General features: G+C 46.4%; 1 protein-coding gene across 1 annotated transcript in view; it reads left to right on the forward strand.

Annotated features, from left to right (window-relative positions):
- Positions 1-23,402, forward strand: part of MCF2 (MCF.2 cell line derived transforming sequence) — a 60,034-nt gene that overhangs the window by 5,308 nt on the left and 31,324 nt on the right. The window contains exons 2-6 of the mRNA XM_050901819.1: positions 7,696-7,764; positions 8,334-8,448; positions 14,615-14,705; positions 21,680-21,799; positions 22,896-23,012. Of these exons, the coding sequence (XP_050757776.1) occupies positions 7,696-7,764; positions 8,334-8,448; positions 14,615-14,705; positions 21,680-21,799; positions 22,896-23,012 (512 nt within the window). The remainder of the gene's footprint in view (positions 1-7,695; positions 7,765-8,333; positions 8,449-14,614; positions 14,706-21,679; positions 21,800-22,895; positions 23,013-23,402) is intronic.

Genomic DNA, 23,402 nt, shown 5'->3' on the forward strand with positions numbered 1-23,402 from the left:
GGGTCTGCGTTCGTGCCCACGTGGCCGTGGAGGGTAGTGGCTGTACCGGGGAGCTGGTGCTGGCGGCTGTCCCACACAGGGCATGGCTTTGCAGGGGCCGAGTCCCTTTGAAATAGTGGCGTGGCGGCTGCTGCTGTGCGTCTGTCCCGTCTGGCTCTGAAGGAGGCGTTTTGCTCCTGACCTGCCTCCGTAGCGAGCTCTCCGAGGGCCACCCACGTCTGGCTGCCGGCATCACCGGGCTCCTGGCAGCTCCTGGGATGGCTCCACTGCCACCTGTAGCCTAGGGACCAGGGAGTGCTGCCAGCACCTTAACCACCAGCGTCCTCTAAATACACCCTCTCTGTCCACGGCTCCCACCATGTTCCTGGGGTGCAGCTCTTCCTGTGGCTCTGCCATCCCTTGTCCCCCGTATTGTACTGAAGCTCTTTGCAGGAGACATTTGAGATGGCAGCTCAGCCACCCTGCAGAAGCAGGTTTTGCAAGCACCTCTGCCAAGTCGAGGGATTTACCGAGAGATTTGCATGTGGCAGGTAGAGGTTTGCCATCAGGCTATTGACAGAACCAGCTGAGGAGCCCCATCCTCTTCCTCGGGATCAATACATCACGTCTTCCAGAAAAAAAGGCATTTATAAACCTAACCTAATTGCTCATCTTTCCCTCCAAATGAAAACCTGGTTTCGACTGGCTGTAGTTACGAAGCAGGTGCCTGCAGGCTGAGCCCAGGGCTCGGGGGGATGCAGATGCTCTCCTGCAGCCCCCGGCTGCAGCGAGTTGCGAGCTGTCCCCGCGGGCAGGGTGGGACAAAGGGGCTTGCAGCAGTCGAGGGTATTGAAGCTTTCTGCCATAAATATTTTAATGGGTCTTTTGTATTGCTCGCTTGGCACGGGAATGGCTGCACCACCTGGAATTACAAACTGTTGAATGTGCCAGGTTTTAGTGCAGCAGCAGAAATTGTTGTTCTTAGACTGAGGTGGCTAAAGGTGAATTTGCTCCGCGTGGCTCCCCTGGACAGCAACAGTGCCTCGTCTTTGCAACAAGTACCCCCGGGCAACAAGAGTGTACATGTGTCAGGGCAGGACGCATGAGCAGCTGGACGTGTTTTGGTGCATACGAGGGTGTGTGCAGCTCAGAGTTGCTGTTAGAAATGCCTAATGATTACATATATAGCTTCTGCAATGTACCTGAGATCCCTTGCAAATGCAGAAGAGGACCACAGCAGTTTTTGCACTTTGCACGATCAAGTCTCTAAGTTTCTTTAGCAGCTGAACTTCTCGGGTGTAGAGAGAAGGAAATTTGTTTGATGCAGGGTATGTTTTATTGCAGAGTATTCCTCACATGGGGAAAAGGTACCCACAGGTCTAAATCTGTGGCCAGGCTGTTACCTCAGCTATAAAGGTGTAATTGCAGCACAAGGCTGTTAGCCCCCATGTGCTCTGCAGCTCTGGATGACTTTGGTGGAACTGAGTAGAAATGTCTCTTATTAGCAGGCCCCTCTGCTTTTCTGCCCTATGAATCTTTAGAAGCCCTTAGTGGGACCTGCGAGCCCCTGTAAGCCAGTGTGCTTCAAACTCACTTGTAGGGAAAAATGATCCCTTGGCCTCAGGTCCCCAGGGAGGAAGCCACCAAGTCCTGGCTGGTGGACTTCATGGCTGATCCCGAGACCTTCAGTCTTTGGTGCATCCAGAAACCAGTCCCGTGGGTTGTGGAGACCTTTTCTTACCCAGCTGTCCAGGTTAGTCCAACACCATCCAATGGTTAGTTCAACAGGGTTTTTAACACTCGCCCTTTGATGCCAGCTCTTGCACAACCCATACAGATGTGGACGCCTACATCGGCCTGCTGGATGGGGGCTGCAGGGCTTTTTTCTACTCTTGTCATCAGACATGCTCGTGGCCCTTTGGAACACCGTATCCTGCTGGCACTTGTGCCTGTTCCTGTTTGCAAATGAGGAACTGGAGCCACAGGAGACACAATTTGCTCCCGGCTACCGAAGAGTTTAATCTCAAAGCCAGGAAGCAGCCTCAGGACCTTGGCTGTCAGTTCCCTGCCCAGCACAGGTCCTGTCAATAAGCTTTTGGTGAATACAGCAGGCCTTGTTGAGGAGCACAATGTCCTATTCTCTGCTACGCGTTCGCTAACGAACGTGCAGTTCAGCACGGTATCTCCATCAGCATCGTGCCGCCTGGCCAGCCGCCAGCCCCTCCTGGCTCCGGTTCCCACAAACTCTGTGTAAACACCTGCTCTGCGCGTACACAGCATCGTATCCTGTTCCCGGGCAGGTAGGGAGCAGGGCGGAGAGGCGGGAGGGTAGATCCGGTGATGTGGAAATTAGGATCCTACTCCAGGTACAAGCTTGTCGGGGAAGCCACTGCTTGGACATGGCGCAGATGGGGCACGATCCTCGGGAAGATACTGGTTGAAGCGGTGCCCGGGCAGTAACGGCAGCTGCCTGCGTGCCTCCGTGCTCCTGCCCTGCTCCTTCCCTGCAGCCAGGGACAGGCACTTCGTCACTCAGCACCATGCTGTTGGACAGGCTTTGTGTAGACCTCATGCAAGCGTGCCGTTCACAGTTTGCAGACAGTATAAAATGGTATTTTTTTCTGTGATAACACCCTCTGTCTTGCTTTCTGGACATGGTGTGCTGATAGGGAGAATGGCGATGTTTCTTGTTGTGTATTGGGTTGAATCCAAAGTCTTTTGAAGTTGCTCAGTGAGAAAGCAGGATGAGGCTCAGTCATTCACCAGCTAGGATGCACGCTGGGGCGATGGAGACTCGGGATTCCTGCAGCAAGCTGGGGCCTCGACTGCTGCTGTAGGATGGATTTCTGTCACTATTCCTGGAGGAGCTCTTTGGCTTTTGCAGAAAATTAAATTTCAAGTGAAACTCTTCCCCATATCCAAAGTGAGTGCCCTGAGCGATGGGCTGCAGGGTCACTCCTTTTGAGTGTTTTGAGTGGGTACAGCGATCCGGACTGAGGGAGGGGACAAATTGCAGGGTGGTGCATTGGTCTTTCTCCTCAGATACAGGACTGTGTTTCTATTCTTTGCCCCAATGAATATTTAATTTTGCAAAGTGGAGCAACTTCAGCTGGAGAAGCTGAAAGGGCTGCTCTCTGCATTGCACTGGGTTCACGGTTGGGCATTCTGCTCTAAGGGATTTCTGTTCCCACCCCTGCACAAAGCAGATGAGACGGGGATGGCTTAATCCTCGCGCCCAGCCTAGCTTGTGCTCCATGGGCTGTTCTGGGAGGCTCGCAGTGACGCTGGCCTCGGACAGGGGTGCCTATGGCAGCTGGAAGAAACCGTGCTCATTGAAACTCCTCGAGCACCAGACCTTCCTGCAAACGCTGTTGGTTTATGTAGGTCCGTGTTACGGGCGTCGTTAGCCTCAAAGGAACTTCTGGAGGCAGGTGGGCCTTCCTGCGGTGGGACAACCTGAGACAAACGTGGGCTGATGACCCCGGTTAGCCCAGAAAGTCACCGAGGGAAGTGGAAACAGGTTACAAATATGCTGATTTGCAGGCTCCCTTGACAGCGAATAAATGCTGCTTCATTGGGTGTAGATGTCCAAATGGACAAGCAGCCGAGAACAAGCACATCATGGAGAAGCTCAATGTGATCCTTTACCCTTTTCATGTGATTTACTTCGGTTTTGTTTCCTAGACTACAGCAGCAACCCTCACATGAAAAGCTGCTATTCTTCATTCACAATAAAGCCATCTCCAAATGGATTTTATAGCTGCAAACAATATTTGGTCAGTGTTGTGAAGTGTAAGGCGCTATTACATCAGCTTGGCAGATGCATTACACAGCTGCTGTCTGCAGATGCTGTGGGCCTGCGAAGTTTGGAAAAGAAAAGAAAACAATAGTTACCAAAGAGCAAAGCACTTCAGAGTTTATTGAGTTTTACGAGAGGGATTTGGACTCAGACTGTAGCTGTCCCCTCTCTGAATGTCACTGCAGGCCTCCACTGTACGTGAAAGTCCCGCTGTGCTTGAATCGCCTCGAAAGGGAAGATCGCTAACAATAAGCATCATTCTTGCAATTGCAGTCTGTGCAATGGCCTTGAGATATGGTCCTATGGAGAGGACCCAGCAAAATGTTCTGGACTGTGTAAACCAAATGATGGGGACAGGACAGATTCAGCAGGGTTCCCTGCTGAGCCGCATTAGTTTTTCTCGGTGAGGTAGAGAGCTCTGTATTTCCCCTTTGTCTTTTCCCTGCTTGGCTTCATGCATCCTCCAAAACTCTGTGTCATGGCAACGATCTCCTCCGTAGAGGAACCTCTGAATGTAATAATTGCAGCAGCGTTTTATGAATACCCAGTTTAAAACCTATATAAAAAATGTTACTACACTGGTATGACAATTTATCATCCAGATGCTGCTTGTTTTCAGTAAGACCCTAAAGCCTGAGGTCATACCAACTGTGTGGGGATAGCAGTGTAGTTTGTAAAGTGCTCTGGGATGCTGTAACACGGCGGGTTCAGGCTTGATTTTGTAACAGCACAGCTCTATTCTATAGTAGTTGATGATCACAAAGCCTCTTCCTAAGAGAAACGAGTGGACTTGCATGAAACCTTAACTTCCTCTGCCTTGTGCCAAGTGAGATGCAGGCTGGCTGTGCTGTTCGTAGCCAGTGCTGGGCAGAACCCTGGGGTCTTTTCTGTACTGTCCCAAGAGTGTCCTTCAAATAAGAAATCCCCAGTTTGCTGATGAACATCAACTGAAGCCTTGTTTGAGAGGCGGATATCTTTGGTGCCCCACTGCCTTTCACTGCTATTTTTCCAGAGATTAATATTTGAGGACAAAGGTCATACTTCCGTACAGGATTTATAGTAACATCCAGCTGATGTGCCTCAGGCACAGCAACGTGCTTGCGAATTTGATGCCAGCACTTGATTTTTCCCTAACGTTTGCCCAGGAAGCTGAGTTCAATGGCCACTGCAGAGTGAGCCATGAGTTGGCCAAGGAGCGGCTCTCATGGGACCACAATCAGCCTGTTGTTGGGCCTTGACCTCACCAAAGGGCAGCCGTCCTGCCCCTCCGTCGCTTGTTGGATTCCCCTGCCCCACAGGAGTTGGGAAGGGTTTGTAAGGGAAATGCTCCCCCAGCCTTCACTGCCTGAAGTAAATTACTCCCACCTAGTTTTTCCTCAAATGAGTTATTTTGGGTGCTCAACTGGGGACTGCTCGGAAGGGCCTGATTTTCTGAAGGTGCTGAGTGCCCTCTTCCAAAAATGTCATCCCTTGAGAAGCGAGAAACTCAAAGTCATAAGGGTGCTTAGGAATCTGGGTCTCCACTTCTGTGCCAAAGTCCAAGATGAAACTTTCAGTGGAATAAAACGTTGGGGAGCAAGGTCCTCGCTGGAAACCACGACTCCCAAAGCGGTCCCTCCTTGAGTCGTTCCCGAGCGTGGTGGGAACCCCCATCCTATGGTGCTTTGCACCTCAAACCCCAAAATGCCAGGTCCACCTGCTGGCATGGCGCTGATGGTACACGCTTAGCTGGCGGGCTGTGCGGGACGGGGATTGCCTGCGCCCGCGCTTGCAGAGGGCACGGCACAGCGGGTCCTACTGCAGCCCCCCAGCACAGGTAGGATTAAAACATCGGTTGGTTTTTGCACTTTCCATGATGATCATTGGGAAATTGCAGCTCAGAGAGATGTGAGAGAATAAGCACCAGACTCCGGGGTTAAAGCATGCATTTTTGAGATGATATTTCTTTTCTGGAAAGCAAAGTTTGAAAATATCTGTGGAAAAATGCTACTTTTTTTCCAACTGTGGTGGTCTCCGGCTTAGTTTAAGGCTGCAAGTTGTTAGGTTGTTCTCGGTGAGAAAAAGTCTTGTGAAACTTTTTAATTAAGTGATTTTTTTTTTAACCATGCAAAGGTTAACCCCCTTTTCCCAGCATGTTTCCTGGACAGCTATCAATAAACCTGCATTTCCCTCCCATATCACTGCAGAACCAGAAACAAAAGCTGCATTTACTGTAAACCTGTAACTGTGTTTGCTTTTACTGTTGAGCACTTTAGTCACGCGCGCGCGTTACAGCACAGGGCAAAACTTTGCCTGGCTTGCCAGTTGCTGCATCTTCGGGGAAAGAGGTTGGCAAGGGTCGGTGAGGTGAGCTGGCTTTGGGGACAGGCTTCACCCCAACTGCAAATGCAAACAAGCTGCTGAACAGCCCCACGCCTTTCTGAGGCAAATATATGTGCACAGCCTTGGGCTTTTGTCTCATATTTTCAAAGACCCGCGTGTTTAATATCATCTACTTCATGTGTTGGCGCTCATTAAGTTATTAAGTGCGATTTTTATCAGTATGAAACTATTGACCTGCGAAAAAAATCAACTAATAGAGAAGAAATCTATTGCCACTGCTTGTCCTCAAGTTAGGTGAAGCAGTTGAATGAGAGAGAAATATTTGAAATATCTTTGCAAGACAAACTTCTTTCTTACCAAGACCAATTCTGGGGCCTGTTAAAATCAAGAATGTTTCTGTAGATGCCAGTGGGACTGAGGCTCGATCCTTAACAAACAAAAATAACTTTTTTTTTATGTAAAAGGAAAAAATAGCAGCGTGTGCATAGAAGAGCAGAGAGCAGCTGGTGGCCAGCGGGGACTGCAGGCGGCAGAGCACCCTTGTGCACCTCTGGGCTGCTGTGCTGCAGCTCCATACAGCCGATTAAAGGCCTGAAAAATCCTTAGATAAAGTAGAAGTGACCAGAAAGCTTTTGGAAAAAGTGAAATAGAATAAATATTGATTACGCTGGAGTGTGCTGAAGTATGAAGCCTGTGTGGTTTAAAACAGCCAAAAGATTACTCCCTAGGACCAACTCTGTAAAATAATCAGTGTTTAAAATTTGATTATCAGAAAGCACAAGGACTTTAATCTGTATAGATGTGCTTTAAAACGTTTATTTGCAGCAGCAAGGATGTTTAATTTTTAGCTATCATTCCCTTTATAGATAATCCAGAAAAATGTCTACCAGCTGTAAGCTCCTCTTGTGTTTAGTCAGTCTGGTTTTTGTTTCCTTCTCCCAGGGAAAGGTAAAATTATGTATATTGTGCCGATGTGCATCATTGCCACTGAAATGGTCAGTGTGCTAAATATGGTATTAAAACAGCTTCTCCCATTATTTAATTAAAAAGAAATCTAATAACGATGTAAGAACAACAGCCTTTCCAGTGCATGTGGCCCCATACCAGGTGAAAACATGATTTCAGAAGCTTATTTGCTCAAAATTAAAGACTATAACAGTCTGAACACCCAACCTTGTTCCCAGTGCAGCAGCCGTGGACGCTGCTGTTCCCAGCAGAAACCTCAGCCCATTACATTGCCAAGACAGGAAGCATGGGGAGAGTTTGCAAAATAGGGGAGTAAAATTAGTAACTCCAAAATATAAAAATTGATGTTGGATATACGCTGTTGAGGGGAAAGCACTCAAGCTCCCAGGCAGTGCTCCCTTAGTACATTTGATAGAATACATTTGCTGCTGACTTATGGCATTTGCCCTGTTAGAGTCATTAGAAACATCAGTTTCTAGGAGAACCGTATATTCTTTGTTACGAAATTTCATATATAATTTAGGGAAGCTGTATTTGGTTCAAGTCCCACCTTTGGGTTAACACATTGATAAACGGGTTTGCTTTGAATTTTTGCTTCCTTTTTGACTGCTGCTTTTGTCTTTTTCCAGAAACTGCAATACCCGTCTGTGCAAAGGACATCAGTGATGATTTGATGAAAGAGTTTGCTTTTCTTTCTGGTGAGTACAGTGAACTTCTCCAGGGTCTCTCTCTCTGTGCGGTAATTAAATACTCCAGACAAACTTCCATGCTATTTCGCAAAATGATACTCCGCACGGGATATTATCCATCAGGTAGTCTCCAGTGCCACTAGAAATGTTGTTAATAAAACATTGAGGCAGTTTGAAAGAGCGTATTAGGTTTCTGTCTCAAGCCATACCATGAAATAGTCTTACCTTCAAACACTAAACGCATTAACAAGCGTTTTGCTTTGGAATGTATTTCTATAGGTTCCAGACCAGCGTGCTGATTTGTCCTTGTACTTCCGACTTCTTTTGCTGTCCCATGTAAAGTACGCTCTGTAAATAAAGGAAATATCTGGCACCTAATACGTTTGTTTCTGCCACCTGTGCCTGTGTGTTGTGCTTGAAATCAGAGGCAGGATTTGGCCCGGTTTTGCTATTCTGGTGATGTAAAAAAAACCCTGTAACGATGGCAGCATGTTTTCTGACCTGACTGGTGGACCTGGGCTTTGCTGCTGGCCCTCCTCGAAAGCACGCCCAGGGAAGCATCCTTATCTTTATTCCAGGTGGCCGAGGGAAAGACAAGGCTTGGATTATCACCCTCCCCGATAACGCTCGCTTCAACGAGGTGCCCGAGGAGATCGTATCTAAAGTCTTAACATACCTAACGTCAGTCCCGAGGTATGTGGCTCCCTTCTAGCTCTTGCCTGTGATGGGCAGAGGTGTCGGTCCTGCCTGGGTCAGGCAGGGGATCTTCAGGGTAATGCCACACGTGGGGGTGAGGGGCATCTTCAGCTTTCAGAGTAAGTAAGTAAGTAAGAGGGAGAAGACGAACGATGCAAGCCCTTATGGTGCCAGGCGTGGTATTTAATGTGCCAGTAACTGCAGAGTAAAAAGTGAACATCGTCCCTATGACTTGTCAGCCTGCGTGTATCATAAATTTAGTTTATTAAGTTTCTAATTAACAGCAAGCTTTCCTTAAGCTTTGACATGTGTCACCGCTTAAATACGCCATGCCACTGCAGAATAATATTTTGACATGTACAAATAGAGAGTCATTGCCATGGAAAAAGAGAAATGTAACTGGAGGAAGAGACTAATTACAGGAACAAACCGTTTGGGGTCCCCATTACAGGCGATGGCTCAGCAGCGTGCCGCAGCTCCCATTACCCGCCTGTGCCTTGGGGTTAAGCGGCTGACAGTCTGCCTGTGCCACATACAGGGCTGTATACTTAGATTAATGGCCCTCCGATTTCTTGCTGCTGAGCCTGGTGACTCAGTTACCCGGAATGCTTAATTTCCTTGAGTAATGCCTGGTTTGGCAAATTTCTTCCTGCAGGGAGAGCAGGTTGACAGCAGCTGGATGGGAGCTTTCCATCAGCAGCTGCCCTGGAAGAAGTACTGTGTGTTTAGCCACCTCTGCAGCAAAAAAAAAGAGCCTCTGGTTCCTCTGTCCTCTTTTTGGATGGACTCTGAAGTTTCATGGGCTCCTGGCCCACAGAGCACTGTCCCAGCATGGGCAGGAGCGTGCCATGGTGTGTGCCGGCCAGAGGGGTTTCTCCTTCGTGCTGTGCAGGCAGCCTGTGTCTGTGCATCTGCACTTCCCAGCTCTGCCCAGTTTCTCCAGGGCTTCTTATGTCATATGACTGTAAACACCCTGGCATTAACATGATGAGCAGTCTTGCTGTCCCTGTAATAGGTCAAACTCAATCAAGAAACTAATGAGACCTGCGAGCTTGCTGGTGATTCAAATGTGTTCAGCATGTTATTAGGAAAACCACTTTAATCATGCTTCTCTGCTCCTCCTACCACCATAACAGCCTGCCTCAATACCTGACCATCTTAAAAACATGTGCTTTTTAACACTTTGGAGCCGAAAAGGCTGTGGTTTCAGGGGGAAAGGAAAAGCATCGCATAGGTGAGAGTGGAAGGCGTGTGTCAGCTCTGGTACCCCGGGGTACGCATCCCTCAGTGGCATCACATCATGGGATCAGAGCTCAGACTTTGGGCCAGAAAATCTCTAAAAGAGGTAGATATTTGACCTGCGTCAGAGTTAGCTGTGGATGCACCAACACCTCCCTACCATATACCTATGGATGGGTATGGGCATATCAAAACCACACACACCGTGACTTTCCTATGCAATCAGTAGCAAGGACTGCGTATTGTCCTACTGATACTAGTCTGTCTTGGTTTTGACTGGGATAGAGTTAATTTTTTTCTTAGTAGCTGGTACAGTGCTGTGGTTTGGATTTAGTGTGAGAATAATGTTGATAACACACTGATGTTTTAGTTGTCGCTAAGTAGCGCTTATCTTAAGCCAAGGACTTTTCAGTTTCCCATGCTCTGCCAGCAAGCAGGTGTGCAAGAAGCTGGGAGGGAGCAGAGCCGGGGCAGCTGACCCGAACTAGCCAAAGGGATATTCCATACCATGGAATGTCATGCCCAGTATATAAACAGGTGGGAGTTGGCCAGGAGGGGCGGATCGCTGCTCGGGCATCGGTCAGCGGGTGGTGAGCAACTGCATTGTGCATCACTTGTCTTTTCTTGGGTTTTATTTCTCTTGTTTTTAATTCCTTTTCATTACAATTATTATTATTATTATTGTATTATTCTTAGGTAGTATTATATTTTATTTTACTTTAGTTATTAAACTGTTCTTATCTCAGTCCATGAGTTTTACCTTTTTTTTCCCAATCCTCCTCCCCACCCCACCGGGAGGAGGGAGGGGGAAGCGGCTGCGTGGTGCTTACTTGCTGCCTGGGGTTAAACCACGACATAGACTGAGGAAACCTCATGGGATGTCAGGTTTGCAGTATTTTGGGAAGCTGAATTTCATGAAGCATTTTTCTCCTGGAGATAATTGTTAGGTAAAGCAGATGATGGATGCTGTAAGCTACTCTTCACTCCGCAAGGTGAGTGCATTAGTAACAGAGCCAGGAGGAAGGTGAGTCTTGTAGGCAAGTTAATTTTACTTTAGGATTCCTGGGAACCATGCTGCAGGCAGGAGGCAGCTGCAGAAAGTGCTTGTGTGGAAAAGCTGTACAGAAAAATATGTAGCAGGTCCCCACTTTCCACACCCCGCACATCCAACTCAGAATGCGTGCGGTGGGTTGCCTGCTGAGGGGCTGCCTGCTGCCTGCCTGCCTGCCTGCCTGCCTGCCTGCCTTCAGGCTGGCTTTGCAGAACAGCACTGTGCTTTGGTGTGCTTGAAGGTAAGCGTGACAGATCCCGGTGTTTGCAGAAAGGAGACTCTAAGAATAACAAAGCAGCGCTTTATCCAGGCTTGGAATGAAGACTGCTACAGTGTAGACTTTGCAACAAATACTGATCTTTTGTGTACCCTAAAAGAATTTATTTCTTCCAAGGTAAGTCAGAATTTCAGTAGAAGCTTTAAGAAAAAAAAAAAAAAATCAATTGAAGTCAGTTATGGTATATGTAAGATTGTTATTACAAAAACTGTCCTAGTAACAATTAAAGTAAAGTAAAAGAAAAATAATGCTATCTTTGAAAACTAAAGAAGTCCCGCTGTATACGGCGTTGGTGCAGCCTCACCCTGAGCACTGTGTGCAGTTCTGGGCCCCACAACTGAAGAAGGACGTGAAGGTCTTTGAGTGCGTCCAGAGGAGGGCAACAAAGCTGGTGAAAGGGCTGGAAGGAATGTGCTGTGAGGAGCGGCTGAGGACTTTGGGCTTGTGTAGTTTGGAGAAAAGGAGGCTGAGGGGCGACCTCATTGCTCTCTGCAGCTTCCTGAGGAGGGGAAGTGGAGAGGGAGGTGCTGAGCTCTTCTCCCCGGTATCCAGTGATAGGACGTGTGGGAATGGTTCAAAGCTGCACCAGGGGAGGTTTAGACTGGACATTAGGAAGCATTTCTTTACCGAGAGGGTGGTCAAACACTGGAACAGGCTTCCTAGAGAGGTGGTCGATGCCCCAAGCCTGTCAGTGTTTAAGAGGCATTTGGACAATGCCCTTAGCAACATGCTTTAACTTTTGGTCAGCCCTGAATTGGTCTGGCAGTTGGACTAGATGGCCATTGTCCATGAAGGTCCCTTCCAACTGAAACAGTCTATTCTATTCTCTTCTAATCTTGTTTGACTATCCAGCTTTTTGGTATTTAGACAAGCTCTGCATGTTTCACTTAGATCGGGAAGTGAAGTGCAAAGTGAAGTGAATTAGAGCCGTGGCTGATAACACAGAGTAATGACACAGCGAAGGGTGCTGTTGGCTATAAATACCTCTGAATTTAAATATTCGGCAGCGGGTCCTGATGGCGTGCTCTGATCCCACCAGCCGCAAAGACTCTCTCAGACCTGTGATAAATCTCACAACTGCAGACTCTGGGATCTGATTTCAAGTCCTCCTGCAAAACATCCCAAGTCTTTATTTTTAGTCTGGTGCGTCCTGCAACACATACAAAATTAAGAGTAAGAAAAAAACGGTGACAAGAAGCACCCGGAGAGAAATAATCCTCGATCCGGTTATCTGTCTCCATCTTTCTGCTGCTGGATGCAAATGAAGTCACCCCTTGCAGCCTCAGTGAGAACACATTGATTTATTTTTATTGTCAGTCTAAAAGCTACATCGCAGGACTGGAAATCTGATAAACCTGCAAGGCTTGGGTTGCAAATAGTGACAGACTTGCTCCACTAGCCCCAGAATAAATTAAAGATTTCCCACAGTAGGTTTCAAGGCTTTTGGACAGCTGGGAACTTTCTTCTTTCTGTCTGTGAGGGAACTGATAAAACTAAATTAGCATGCTTAGAGGCTACTCTCTGCATATAACCTTGTCCTGAGTAAATGGCATACTTTGGCATACTTTTATTAACTGACAATGCACTACAGTCTGGCTGCCTTTTCTAAATTACTTGGATTCTGAGTTTTTTCTTCAGGTTTTATTACGATGACAGCAGTGCTGTGTAAACACACTACCTATTTTTTTTTTTTTTCAATTGTAGCCTGTTGGGAAATACCGTGGGGATTTGGGGAATTGTTTCTCGTAGGACAGAGACCTACCTTTTAAAGTTTTAGGGTGTGCTGAAAAATCAAAGGGTTTTATTTTTACCTCAAACAAAAGGATCCTTTTGCCCCCCTCCCGCCCGCCCAGGTCATTTAACTCGTGGTGGGGGTGAACAGAGCTGACAGAAACCTGCAGAATCGTCTCACATTGCCAAAACTATTCTAGCTAAAAAAGGTTTTGGCTGAAAAGTCGTGCCTGATCCAGCTCACAGTGTGTAACCTCACACTTTATTACATGCAGAAGTTCTGTGTATGACCCATGTATAAAATATGCTATTCATTTTCTCTGCTCTTTTCTGCTACACCTCAATGGCAATTGTAGAAATTCGCATGAAACCTTTGCACTTTGGGCATGATGTTAGAGATCCGTAAGATACATTTGTAGGACAGCTTGGGAGCTGTGTGCCTCTACATATCTTCAGTCAATTGTTATTATGAGCCAAAGAGAATTTTATTTTTTTTTTCCTCTCAGCAAAACTGCTAATTCATTTTAAATATATTTGTCAAAGGTGTGGCTATCACAGACCAGAGCAGCAAGATGTGCATTGCATGAAAGCTCCTGTACTGGCTTCAAGTGGTTTTTTTTCTGTAGTGAAGTTGCCAAGTATTGTCTGCCATGTGATACTTCTGAGTAATCCACCATGTGTTTTTGCTTGCCAAACACAAGAGTTACCGAAGACGGTGCTTGCAGTAGGCTGCTTGCATGGGGCCATGCCCAGTGCAGATACCTGACCCAGCTCTCGGGAGCCAGCACGTGTACTGGGACCCTCTCCACAGCACTGAGATGCCCGGATCGGGTGGCGTGGGGCATGGCTATCCTGTTTCAACATCCACAAAATAAATATTGTAAATATTACTTAAGTATCCGGTAAATACACTCATGTCAGAGGACTTGGTTACAAGCTGGCGTACCCTTACCTACGTGCAAACATGATTCCAGTTTGTAATTCAAACTGCCCTGGAGCGTGTATTGTCACGGCTTGAGCCTGGCTGAGCTGTACCCAGCTAGCCTGGGAAGGCAATATTTGAATTACAGACAGGAGCTCACCTGCGCATTAGGTCACCTGCCAGACTGGGCATCCCCGGTACTACTGGCTTGCTTGGTAAGACTAGGGATTTCAAAGCAACTTAAAGGGTTTGGGTGCCAAAAGGGATGTCAGGAAGCCTGTGCTCGCCAAGTGAACCAGAGTGTGTTGGAAAGTGCGTCCTAGCAATTGCTGCCTCTCCAGCGGGACCTCGGGAGGTGCTGGGGAAGCCCTGACAGCCTGTTTCAGCACCAGCTCCCCCTCTCCCCCTGCCAGGCTGGCATCACCCTTCCCTGGCTTGGTGTCACCTCTGCTGCTTTGTTCCAAAACAAGCCAGGAGTCATCGCTTGATTGCTGTAACCCGGGCAAGCGAGTAGCAAGCTCCCTCCGAGGGAAGAGCTCAGCGGTGAGGGCAGGGATGTGCATCTTGGGGCAGCGGGTGGTGGAGGTTGCTGGCCAGCCCTGAGCTGCTCAGCGGGAGCAAAGCTGCCTCCCACCTCTGCGAAGTCCTTCTCAAGACCAGTTCGGGTTTCAAGGGCAATCTGTTATCTCCACCAATCTGTTGTCTCCACCTCCCACGCGATTCAAAGGTGATGCTTAAACCCTGGGCTAACCGTTAGGTGGGCTTCCCAAATTTCTTGCTGGAGTCTGCTCAGGGAAATTTTTTCAAAGGAAAAAATGTGGCATTTGTGGAAATGTCGAAATGTGGTTTGCATTCTGTGTTCTTGGGTTTGGGGTTTTTTTGGGGAACAGAGTCACATTCCCTCAAAATGTTATCTGGTTATCGGTATTTTCTTATCTCATAGTCAACATGAGTCTGACACCAAATTTATCCTAATCCTGGATAGAAGATTGGACACGTGGACATCAGTCAAAATGACTCTCCAAAAAATAGCAGTAAGTCCTCTTTAATGTTAATTTCTTTTAATGTACTAAGTCATGGTGCCCATTATATATCACTTTCAGAAAACACTTGAAACCAGGAGCAATGATGCTCGTGCTTTCTCTCTAGGTAGTATTTTGTTTTATGGCTCTATAATTAATTCAGGCATAGCTCTATGCCCCATTTGAGTGCGTAAATGAGCTGTTTAACTGATTCATTTGCTTGTTTTTGTACTTTTTCATAGTGGTTCAAATGTGTTTTGTGCCATGTTCTGTGCTTTTGATGGGTGGAGAATTTGGCTTCATATATGTTCTTTCTAGACACTGGTTATTAGTGAGACTGTATTTTACCTAATTGTCAGTGACTGAAAGCGTTAGGTTCTTAAAACAGGCTTCACAAGCATTTGTATGTGGGCAGGGGTGGAAAGATCTATTTTAAATATGTATGTATGCACTCATGTATTTTAAATATCTATTACACATGTTTATGTGCTACACATCATTAGCACATACCCTGTCTGAACATATCTCAAAAGTAAGCTTTTTGCAACTCAGCAATGCGTCGTGTCTTATGAAATCAGAGCATGGTATTACAGTAGTGCATGCGGGTGTAGAAAAGTCATGTTTATAGATGCATGGATAGGTAGGAGCTAATTGATAAATGCTTTCCCAACCAGGCCATGCCATGTGGGTAAGTCAATGAAAATATTCTAGGCATATTATTATTGCCTTTGTTTCTGCTTATAATCATTGAACAGTTAAAGGCCTTGATCCATCTGATAGAGAATGAAGTAAACGGTATATACTGAGGAAGCAAGCTCTTACCTGATTCTGGTTAGATCTGATAAAGTTAGATCTTACACTATTTTAAGTAGTTAAGAGTGGTACAGCTGAACTTGGTGTTGAAAATGTCTGGCTTTGATGGCATTTTGCTGATAGGCATCCCGTAGAAGGAAGAGAGGGTTACCTTTTTGCAGTGTGCATAAGACACCGCTGTCAATAGTTTGGGTTCTGGTTTTCCTGAATGTTGTAAACTGAATTTCCAAGTATGGTTACCATAGCATTAAAGAAGCAGCAGCATTTAAAAAGTAGTTCTTTAAAGTGATCATCAAAATTCAGTTCTGCTGCCAGTGTTTGAACAGGGGCTAGTACTAAGAGCATCCTTTGAGGATGATGTAGTTGCTTTGCATAGTTTGGAAATTTCAAATGTGAAAAAATCCTGTCCTAATTTGTAGCTTCTACAGAAGTGTCATTTATTTTGTGTTTAATAAGAAAATTTAATTATTGTGTGACCTTTGAGCATACACCCTATTTGTATACCTGTATGCGCTGTGTGTCCATGTAGAGAAGTGACTTTGCCTGTAGTATTAGGGCTGTCCATGTAAATAATGTGGAGGTGCTCTGTGCAAAGAGGAACGAGAAGCAGGAAACCTGAGTCCACTAAGTCTTAAGACTTGGGAATCTTGCCTTAAAAACAGGGTCTGGCCCTAAAGGGCTGTCTTTGTGTCCAGGAGGCGTTTGACTAGACTTGCCTTTGTACAGCTAACACAAAAGATTACATCTTGGTTTCTTTCCAGTCATAAACCATAACCCATGCTGCAATTAAAAAAAAAATCTTTTTTCTGATCTTTGTATAATTTTGGAATAAAGAAGTGCAAATAAGCTGCATTTGAAATACACCGAGTGTCCTATTTTTTGAGCGTATGTATATGCAATTGCAGCTCTGCGCTTATGCATCTGATCCAGAAAAATCTTGTATCAGACTGTACAGATTTTTGTTTAACTCTTTGTGTATGTCTCTAATTGCATGGGCAAACCAGGCTCACGCTGGTACTGCTTGCTTTGGGGAGCGAGGCCCTGCTGCCAGGGTCAAGCCTCGGGTGTTGGCGGGAGCATCTTTCCATACTTCCCCCACAAAATCCTGAACAACTTTAAAACGGACCGCTGAGGTAGTCGCAGCGGGGGAACGGGAAGGGCAAAAGCTCTAAGCTGAGAGCCCAATCCTCGAAGGAAAGAGCTGGCCCCGTCTGCAGGAGGATTTTTGGCATTCCACCTTAAAAAACAAACCCGGCGCTAGGAAGGAGAGCGGGGCTGCCAGCCGGGAGCCGGGTGCCGGCAGGGCTGCCTGCCTGCCTGCCTGCCTGCCCTCCTGCCTGCCCGCCCCGGGAGCGGGGCGAGCTCGGGGAGCGGCGCCGTGCCCCGGCCCCGGCCGGCGGCGGGGGGATGGCCGAGGCGAGCCCGCGGCGGGGCGGGCGGCGGGCCGGCAGGAATGCGGTAAGGCTCCGGGCCCGCCGTGCTGCAGCGCCCAAGGACGGGGGCGGCCGCACCGCGGCGGCGAGAGGCCTTTTTGTACCGGGGCGGGGGGGAGAAGATGGAGGGAGCGGGAATATTGGCCGGAGCGATTTTAATTGAGCAGCGCGGGGAGTATTTTTTGGTAACATCTTCCGTGCGGGAGTAGCCGGGCTCTTCTTGGGGGCGTTGGGCATCGCTGTCCTGCAGTGCTTCTTCCAGCGCATCTCTGAAATGTCGTGGGAAAAGCTTTATTCGTTGCTTTTACCGTAAGAGAAAGCCTCTCGCAAAGAGGGGGCCCGAGGTAGAATTTGTGCTCTGGCGATGCTAACAGCATCTTTGGGGGTTAATTATGCAGCCGGCTAAAATAAAGGTAGCAGAACGCTTTGGAGTTTCACTTTGGCTCTGGGGGAAGTTAAAGCTCAAATTAGCAGTACCTGGCATTTTGTTGTACGGCTTTTCCTTTAAGGGACAGCAGAGAGTCATTCACTTCAGCACCTGTATAAGGACCGCTGGCCTCAGTCTCCATTGCTTAGAAACAAGCTTACTGGCAGATACTACTTTTTCTTCATGTTTATTGATTTCCAGCCTCAGGAATGTCCCAGTGACCTGCAGGGAAGAATATTCTCTGAAAATTAAATTCCTAAAATTAGGAAAAATCACATTAAATGTGTCAGGATGAAATATTCACTAAGGAGGTAAAAACTGTGGTGCTTTCAATGCATGCCCTTTCTTGTGCTTTATTAGCCCAGTTTGTCTATATTGATTATATCAGGACTCTCTACGTGGTTATAGTTGAGTGTGCATTTAAACAAGTTGCTGAACTGGGGCCTTAAGGTGTACACATTTGTGTCCTCAGAAGGGGAAGGATGTTCTGAGCGTGGCCTTTGGTCAGTGAGATAGTTAATAGTAGTGAAATGTTGCCAACTGCCTGATTTAGTGGAATTGCGCCGATAGTTTTGTGCCTTTCCTGATATGCTGCAGAGGAATAGCAGAGGGCAAAGGCTTTAGAGGGTTCTTTTAGGTGTTTTGTTGCATAAACCCAAGTTTGTCAAATGCACAAGATTCTTTGTAGTGTTATAAATAATAAGATAAAACATAAGGCAAGATTAAGGACCCTTTTGTCTTTGCTTTCTTGAATATATTGTGGGGAAGGGTTTTTTTTCCAGCAGTACCTTCAGTATCATTAGAGTTCAGTTTGCAGGTTAACTTATCTGCACTTCAGCCCTTAGAAGAACTAGAGTTGTAGCAGTGATTAAAAAAGATATAGTCCCTTCAGGAATGTTATCTCTGAAGAATTATTGGTCTATCTTTATATATATAGAGAGAGAGATATGTATATATATTTTTTTAACATTTCGTCCTTTCTCTTAAGTCTCTAAGAGGGCACAGGACATGGCTTGATTGGTGGCTGTCTTTCTGCAAGCTTATTTTTTGGCTTGTTTGTTTTTTTCCATGCTTGAAATACATTAGGTATCATTTGCAAAGCTGTATTTCTTGTTTTGTAGCTACTCGTAAGTGCTGACCTTGATCCTGTATGTATAAGATCAGCTGAAAAATCCCCAAACGCTTTCTAAACTGAATGGAAATCAAACCACCTATCCTGGAAACCCAGCTACCTCTGAGGTGAAATGTATCAAGGAGCAAAAGGGATACAGTTGTGTGTGTATGGGGCATAAAGTTGTATCAAAGAAGAGTTTGCCCTGTGGCGGATGTGGCAGAAGGATGTGAGTGGCAGGTTATGGTCTCTTCTTGTATGTTGTGTGGAACATGTTGGCATCCTGCATTCACGAAGCCGAAGGTGTCCAAAGGCACCTTTGCTCTCAGAGAGGCGTTTCACACCTTATCACTATTGCGGTGTAGTTGTGGCAGGCGGCTCAGCTTGCCTCCTGATCGCTGGTCCATCTGCCTGGAGCTGTGGGTTTCCTGCCCGAGGGCTCATAGGAGAAGACATTCAAAGTCTGCAGGTTCCCATGGGGCGATACGGTTTGGAGACCCAGGCCCTTCCTCTGGGGAGTCAGTTCTGCACATGAAGGGTGCATGTCAAAAAGGACTTGAAGGAGTAGGAGAGGGCAAAGCAGACTCATCTCTGCTGGAAGTGCCAAACAGGGTTAAAGGTGATGGGGGGTGGAGGGGGATAATGAGATAAGACCAAGAGAGGATGCATCTCTGGCTGGTTGTTCTTCTCAAAGATATTCCTGATGCATTTTTCAGGAGGGGGTCAAGGTAGGAGCCTAAAGTTCAGAGACCTGAACACACTGCTCTGTTTCTGAGCTGGAAACAGTGACTTTCCCCAAACTCTGTGGGACTTCACCATTGCATTCACCTACAATGGACTCATAACCATGCAGAAGGACCTAAAATTGCATTCTCCGAGCTCCTTTAAAGCTTTATAAGACCATTGGACTCACAAGGCTTTGGTTTAAGTAATTTTGAGCCATTAACACCAGGGGTGCAGGGCCTGTCTTGAAGCAAAAGTATCCTATCCTTTGAGGTTTGCAGCTCGTGGTGGCTCCTTGGTGATACCTTTGAAACCTTGTTGGGGGATGCTACTGTTGTCCTGTCTGCAGAGAAATGCCCACTGGGAAATGAAAAGGATGTAAAATGAGGCAAACACGGACATAAGGGTGGGCATGAGGGAATGACACAACGGACTCACAGCTCTGCAGGGATGGGCATGACATTGCCGTGAACGCAGACTGACAGGTCTCTTCCTGGGATGTCCTAGTGCCGTGGGACATGCTGGAGTGTCAAGGATTAGCCAGGTCAGCCAACAGGCCTGGAAAGAGCGATAGCAGCGTTTACTGGGTCCAACGGAGAGCCAGTGCGGTGAGGTAGGAGAGGTAGCCAGCTTCTCTGGGATGTGCTGGAGGATGAGTATTGAGCTTGCCAGAGACTTTCCAGTGAAATATTAATGCTGTAAATTTTCAGTTCATTCAAAATGTCTACAAGCCTGTGCCAGTTCTGGTGGTGCTTTCCTCAGTGACGGTTTTCTGCATCCCAGGCAGATATTCTTTTCAAAGTGAGGAACCACTCCAACTCCTTGGAGATATCCGGTAGCCTGTGGATGATTTTCTTTCTAGTAATGTAGGAAGCTTAAGTTAAAAATCCTGAGCTGAGCAGGGTCTCCGAGACAGGTTTCTCTTTGGAGCTGCGTCTAGTAGCTGGGCTGTTGGAGGGCCTGCCTGGGGTTGTCTTGCAGGAGAGCTGATCTTGTAGAGCTAATTAAACAGGTATTGAAGCAGGGAGCTGAGCGTGGATCTCCTGCAGCCTCTCACCCCCGCTTTCTTGGGCAAGACCTGTCTCAGAGCTGCGAAGGTCTGGTGATTCCATGGTCAGGTTTAGACCTTTGGCCCATCTGCAGGTTTGATGGGGTTGGGAGTTGGTTCCTTGGGTCTCCCGTGGCTGTAGCCATCGCTGTGTGCCTGGGGCTGGCAGCCGTTCCAGAGATGCTGTGTGCTAACCAGGTGCTGTGGAACAGAGGTACAGCACCCAGGGCCTGGAGCCAGCACAAACGTCTCCGTTATTTAATGGTTTGCTCTTGTTTCTAATGCCAAATCTTTGTCCCTGGCACCATTCTTGTTGATTTCCAAAGAGCATGAATTTGGCACTTCATTCACATTAATTTCTTTATTTTTTTTCTGCTCCTACTTAAAATAACAGCAGGTCAATATATTGAATTTACGTGGCTTATTTGATCCTAAAAGTCATTGTCCATTTTTAAGTGGAGTTGTGGGCAATGGAAGCCACGACCTGACCTTTCCTACACAAGAAAACGTAGCAAATGAGTTACAATGCAGTTCATGGATGTCAGATATCAACTGTAAATCATAGCTTTTTTGAACAACACTAATGCATGTTTATGGGAGCTATCTTTGTTTTGAAGGCATAGATTAAGTGCCCTGCAGTGCCAAATACCTAAACGCATTCATTACTCTCACCCTTGGTATAGATACTACTATCATGTTTCATGGAGGAGGATAATATAAGGAGGAATATATGGAGAAATGTAACCTGGCCTGGCAGGATCTCAGAGTAAATCATATGTCTTAATTAACTCAATTCTTCGCATCATGCACTTATCCATAATTTAATGATATGACTCCTACTTTCTTAAAAATTCTTTTTCTTTCTCAAGCACCCTTTTCACAGATCTGTTTAAAAACGCACCTGCCAACCATATGCTTGAAAAAAGGCTCCAGCAGCATAGACAGGAAATTCCAAATTCTTACCACAAATTAAATGTTGCCTGGTAATTACCAGGGACAAGAAAAGTATGCTTGATGCAGTTATGGGATGATTAGCGAGTTTGGCAATAAATTTTGCTTCCTCAATCTGTCATTCCTCTTGATGTTCCAGCCCTCTGTTCCCTGCTAAGTGGTAATTTCACTCCCCAAGTTATAATGCTGAACACAATATATAGTATTAAAGTTTATAATAAGTGGCCCTCCAAGGTGCGTGGCTGAACTCCTGCCTGCTCCAAAGGGAAGTGGGACTGGACAGTTCTCCCACAGTTACGTCTCGTATCTCTAAACCACTTACAGCATCTCCCTCCTGTTTTGAAAATAAGAAAAGGCTATCGGGGGCAATCAGAAAAAAATACTAAGATCTGAACGATTTCCCCTCTTTTCAAGGCATTTGAAAGCCGTTGTTGGACCTGCCATGTCCTCAGGTTGAATGGCATCTCTGTTTCCTTGCAGGCGTCTTTCCCAGGGAACCTGCACTTAGTGATGGTTCTTCGTCCCACGGGGTTTTTCCAGCGCACCTTCACTGACATTGGATTTCGGTTCAGTCAGGAGGATTTTCTACTCAAGTTACCGGTACGAGCGTGCAGAGGTGGTGTGCCTGTGCGTGATCGGAGGCTGCCCATGCACCTCGGGTCTGGGGGTGACAGTCTCCCACTCTGCAGGCACCTATGTGAAGAGTAACTGGAGTGTCTCTGCCAAAAATGCCCTATTTCCACCAAATCTCTCTCCACCAAATCTCTCCTGTAGCGTTTTTCAGCTCCCTTGTGCACAGTTTGCTCCCCACAGAGCATGGCCATGGTAGTGGGAGGTGGGCTTCTCAGCCTGTCCTCATCCCCCATATAGGCTGCATGCTTCTGTGGAGGATAAAACCATGCTCAGGAATTTGTTTAAAGTCTGAAAAGTCAAGGACGTGTCTAGTGAAGCTTTTGCTATGAATTCCACCCATAATCGCCATTCATCTCAGTGTAAACTCCGTACCAACATCATGTTGGTATTTGTTTCTAAAATAGCAATTGAAATGGTTTTATATTCTCAAGTCAAAGTTTCCAAGACTTCTAAAGCCACCTTGATTATAGGACATAATGAGAGTAATTAAGAGAAGAAAAGTACATTTATGGAATCTAAGGTTGACGCAATTACAAATGCACAAACCAAACCAATGTTTTCCTTTAGGAAATAATATGATTTTGACAAAATTTGCATTTTTCACTCTAAAATGATTGTCATTTGCACAGTTTTGAAAATTCATGACTTATCCCAGGGCAGATCAAGACACACAAAAACTCATGAGTATATATGTATGTGAAATTGGCCAATGCTTCATAACTTATTAAAATGTATATATTTTTCCAGATTACTGGTCATCCCTTGCAAAAACCTGCATTACTTTTGCTTTCAGCTCTGTTCTGCAGTCAGATACTGCAGCATCTCACTGTGCTTTGCATTTAAGGAAGAAAGCACCTGGGAGATCAGGGTTGGCTTACAAAAATGGTCAAATACATCAAATAAAAGCCATGTTAAGCCGTAAGCATAAGAAGAAGGCCATGCTGTAGAACAATATTTAGAGCAAACCCGATTTTTAGATACATAAAAGATTTGAAGGCTTGATCTGTGTATGACTTGAGTAGAAGCGATGATCAACCAAGTAACGGTGTTGCCTTGTTTGTAGGTTGTTATGCTGAGCTCAGTTAGCGACCTGCTGACATACATTGATGAACAGCAATTAACCCCGGAGTTCGGAGGCACCCTGGAGTACTGCCACAGCGAGTGGGTCGTCTTCAGGACTGTACGTACCGGGGCTGAGCACTGGGCTCTTGGGTGTTTGGGATCGATTGAGGAAGGTTTTCTGTAAGGCAATGAGGAATGGGGGGCTGAAAGTAACCCCTGAAGCCAACTCCATTTCCTCGATCAGATTTGCAAAGGAGTCAAGTGGCGTTAGGCAGTCGATGGGTTTATAAGGCAATTGGATCATTAGCTCCCTCAGGCTCCTTTTGAAGCTGCTCCCGAAAGATCTATCTTCTTAAGTCTTTATTAAAATTCCCTTAATGGTAGATACAAAATAGGCTTTTTTTTTTTTTTTTTTTAGTAATGGTTGCTTCATGTGATTAATATCACAAATGTGTTTGGGAACCAGGGCAATGAGACTGCTTTCTGCACACTGACCGAATGCAGAGAA

Source organism: Gymnogyps californianus, chromosome 9 (assembly GCF_018139145.2).
Source record: "Gymnogyps californianus isolate 813 chromosome 9, ASM1813914v2, whole genome shotgun sequence".
Lineage (NCBI taxonomy): Eukaryota > Metazoa > Chordata > Aves > Accipitriformes > Cathartidae > Gymnogyps > Gymnogyps californianus.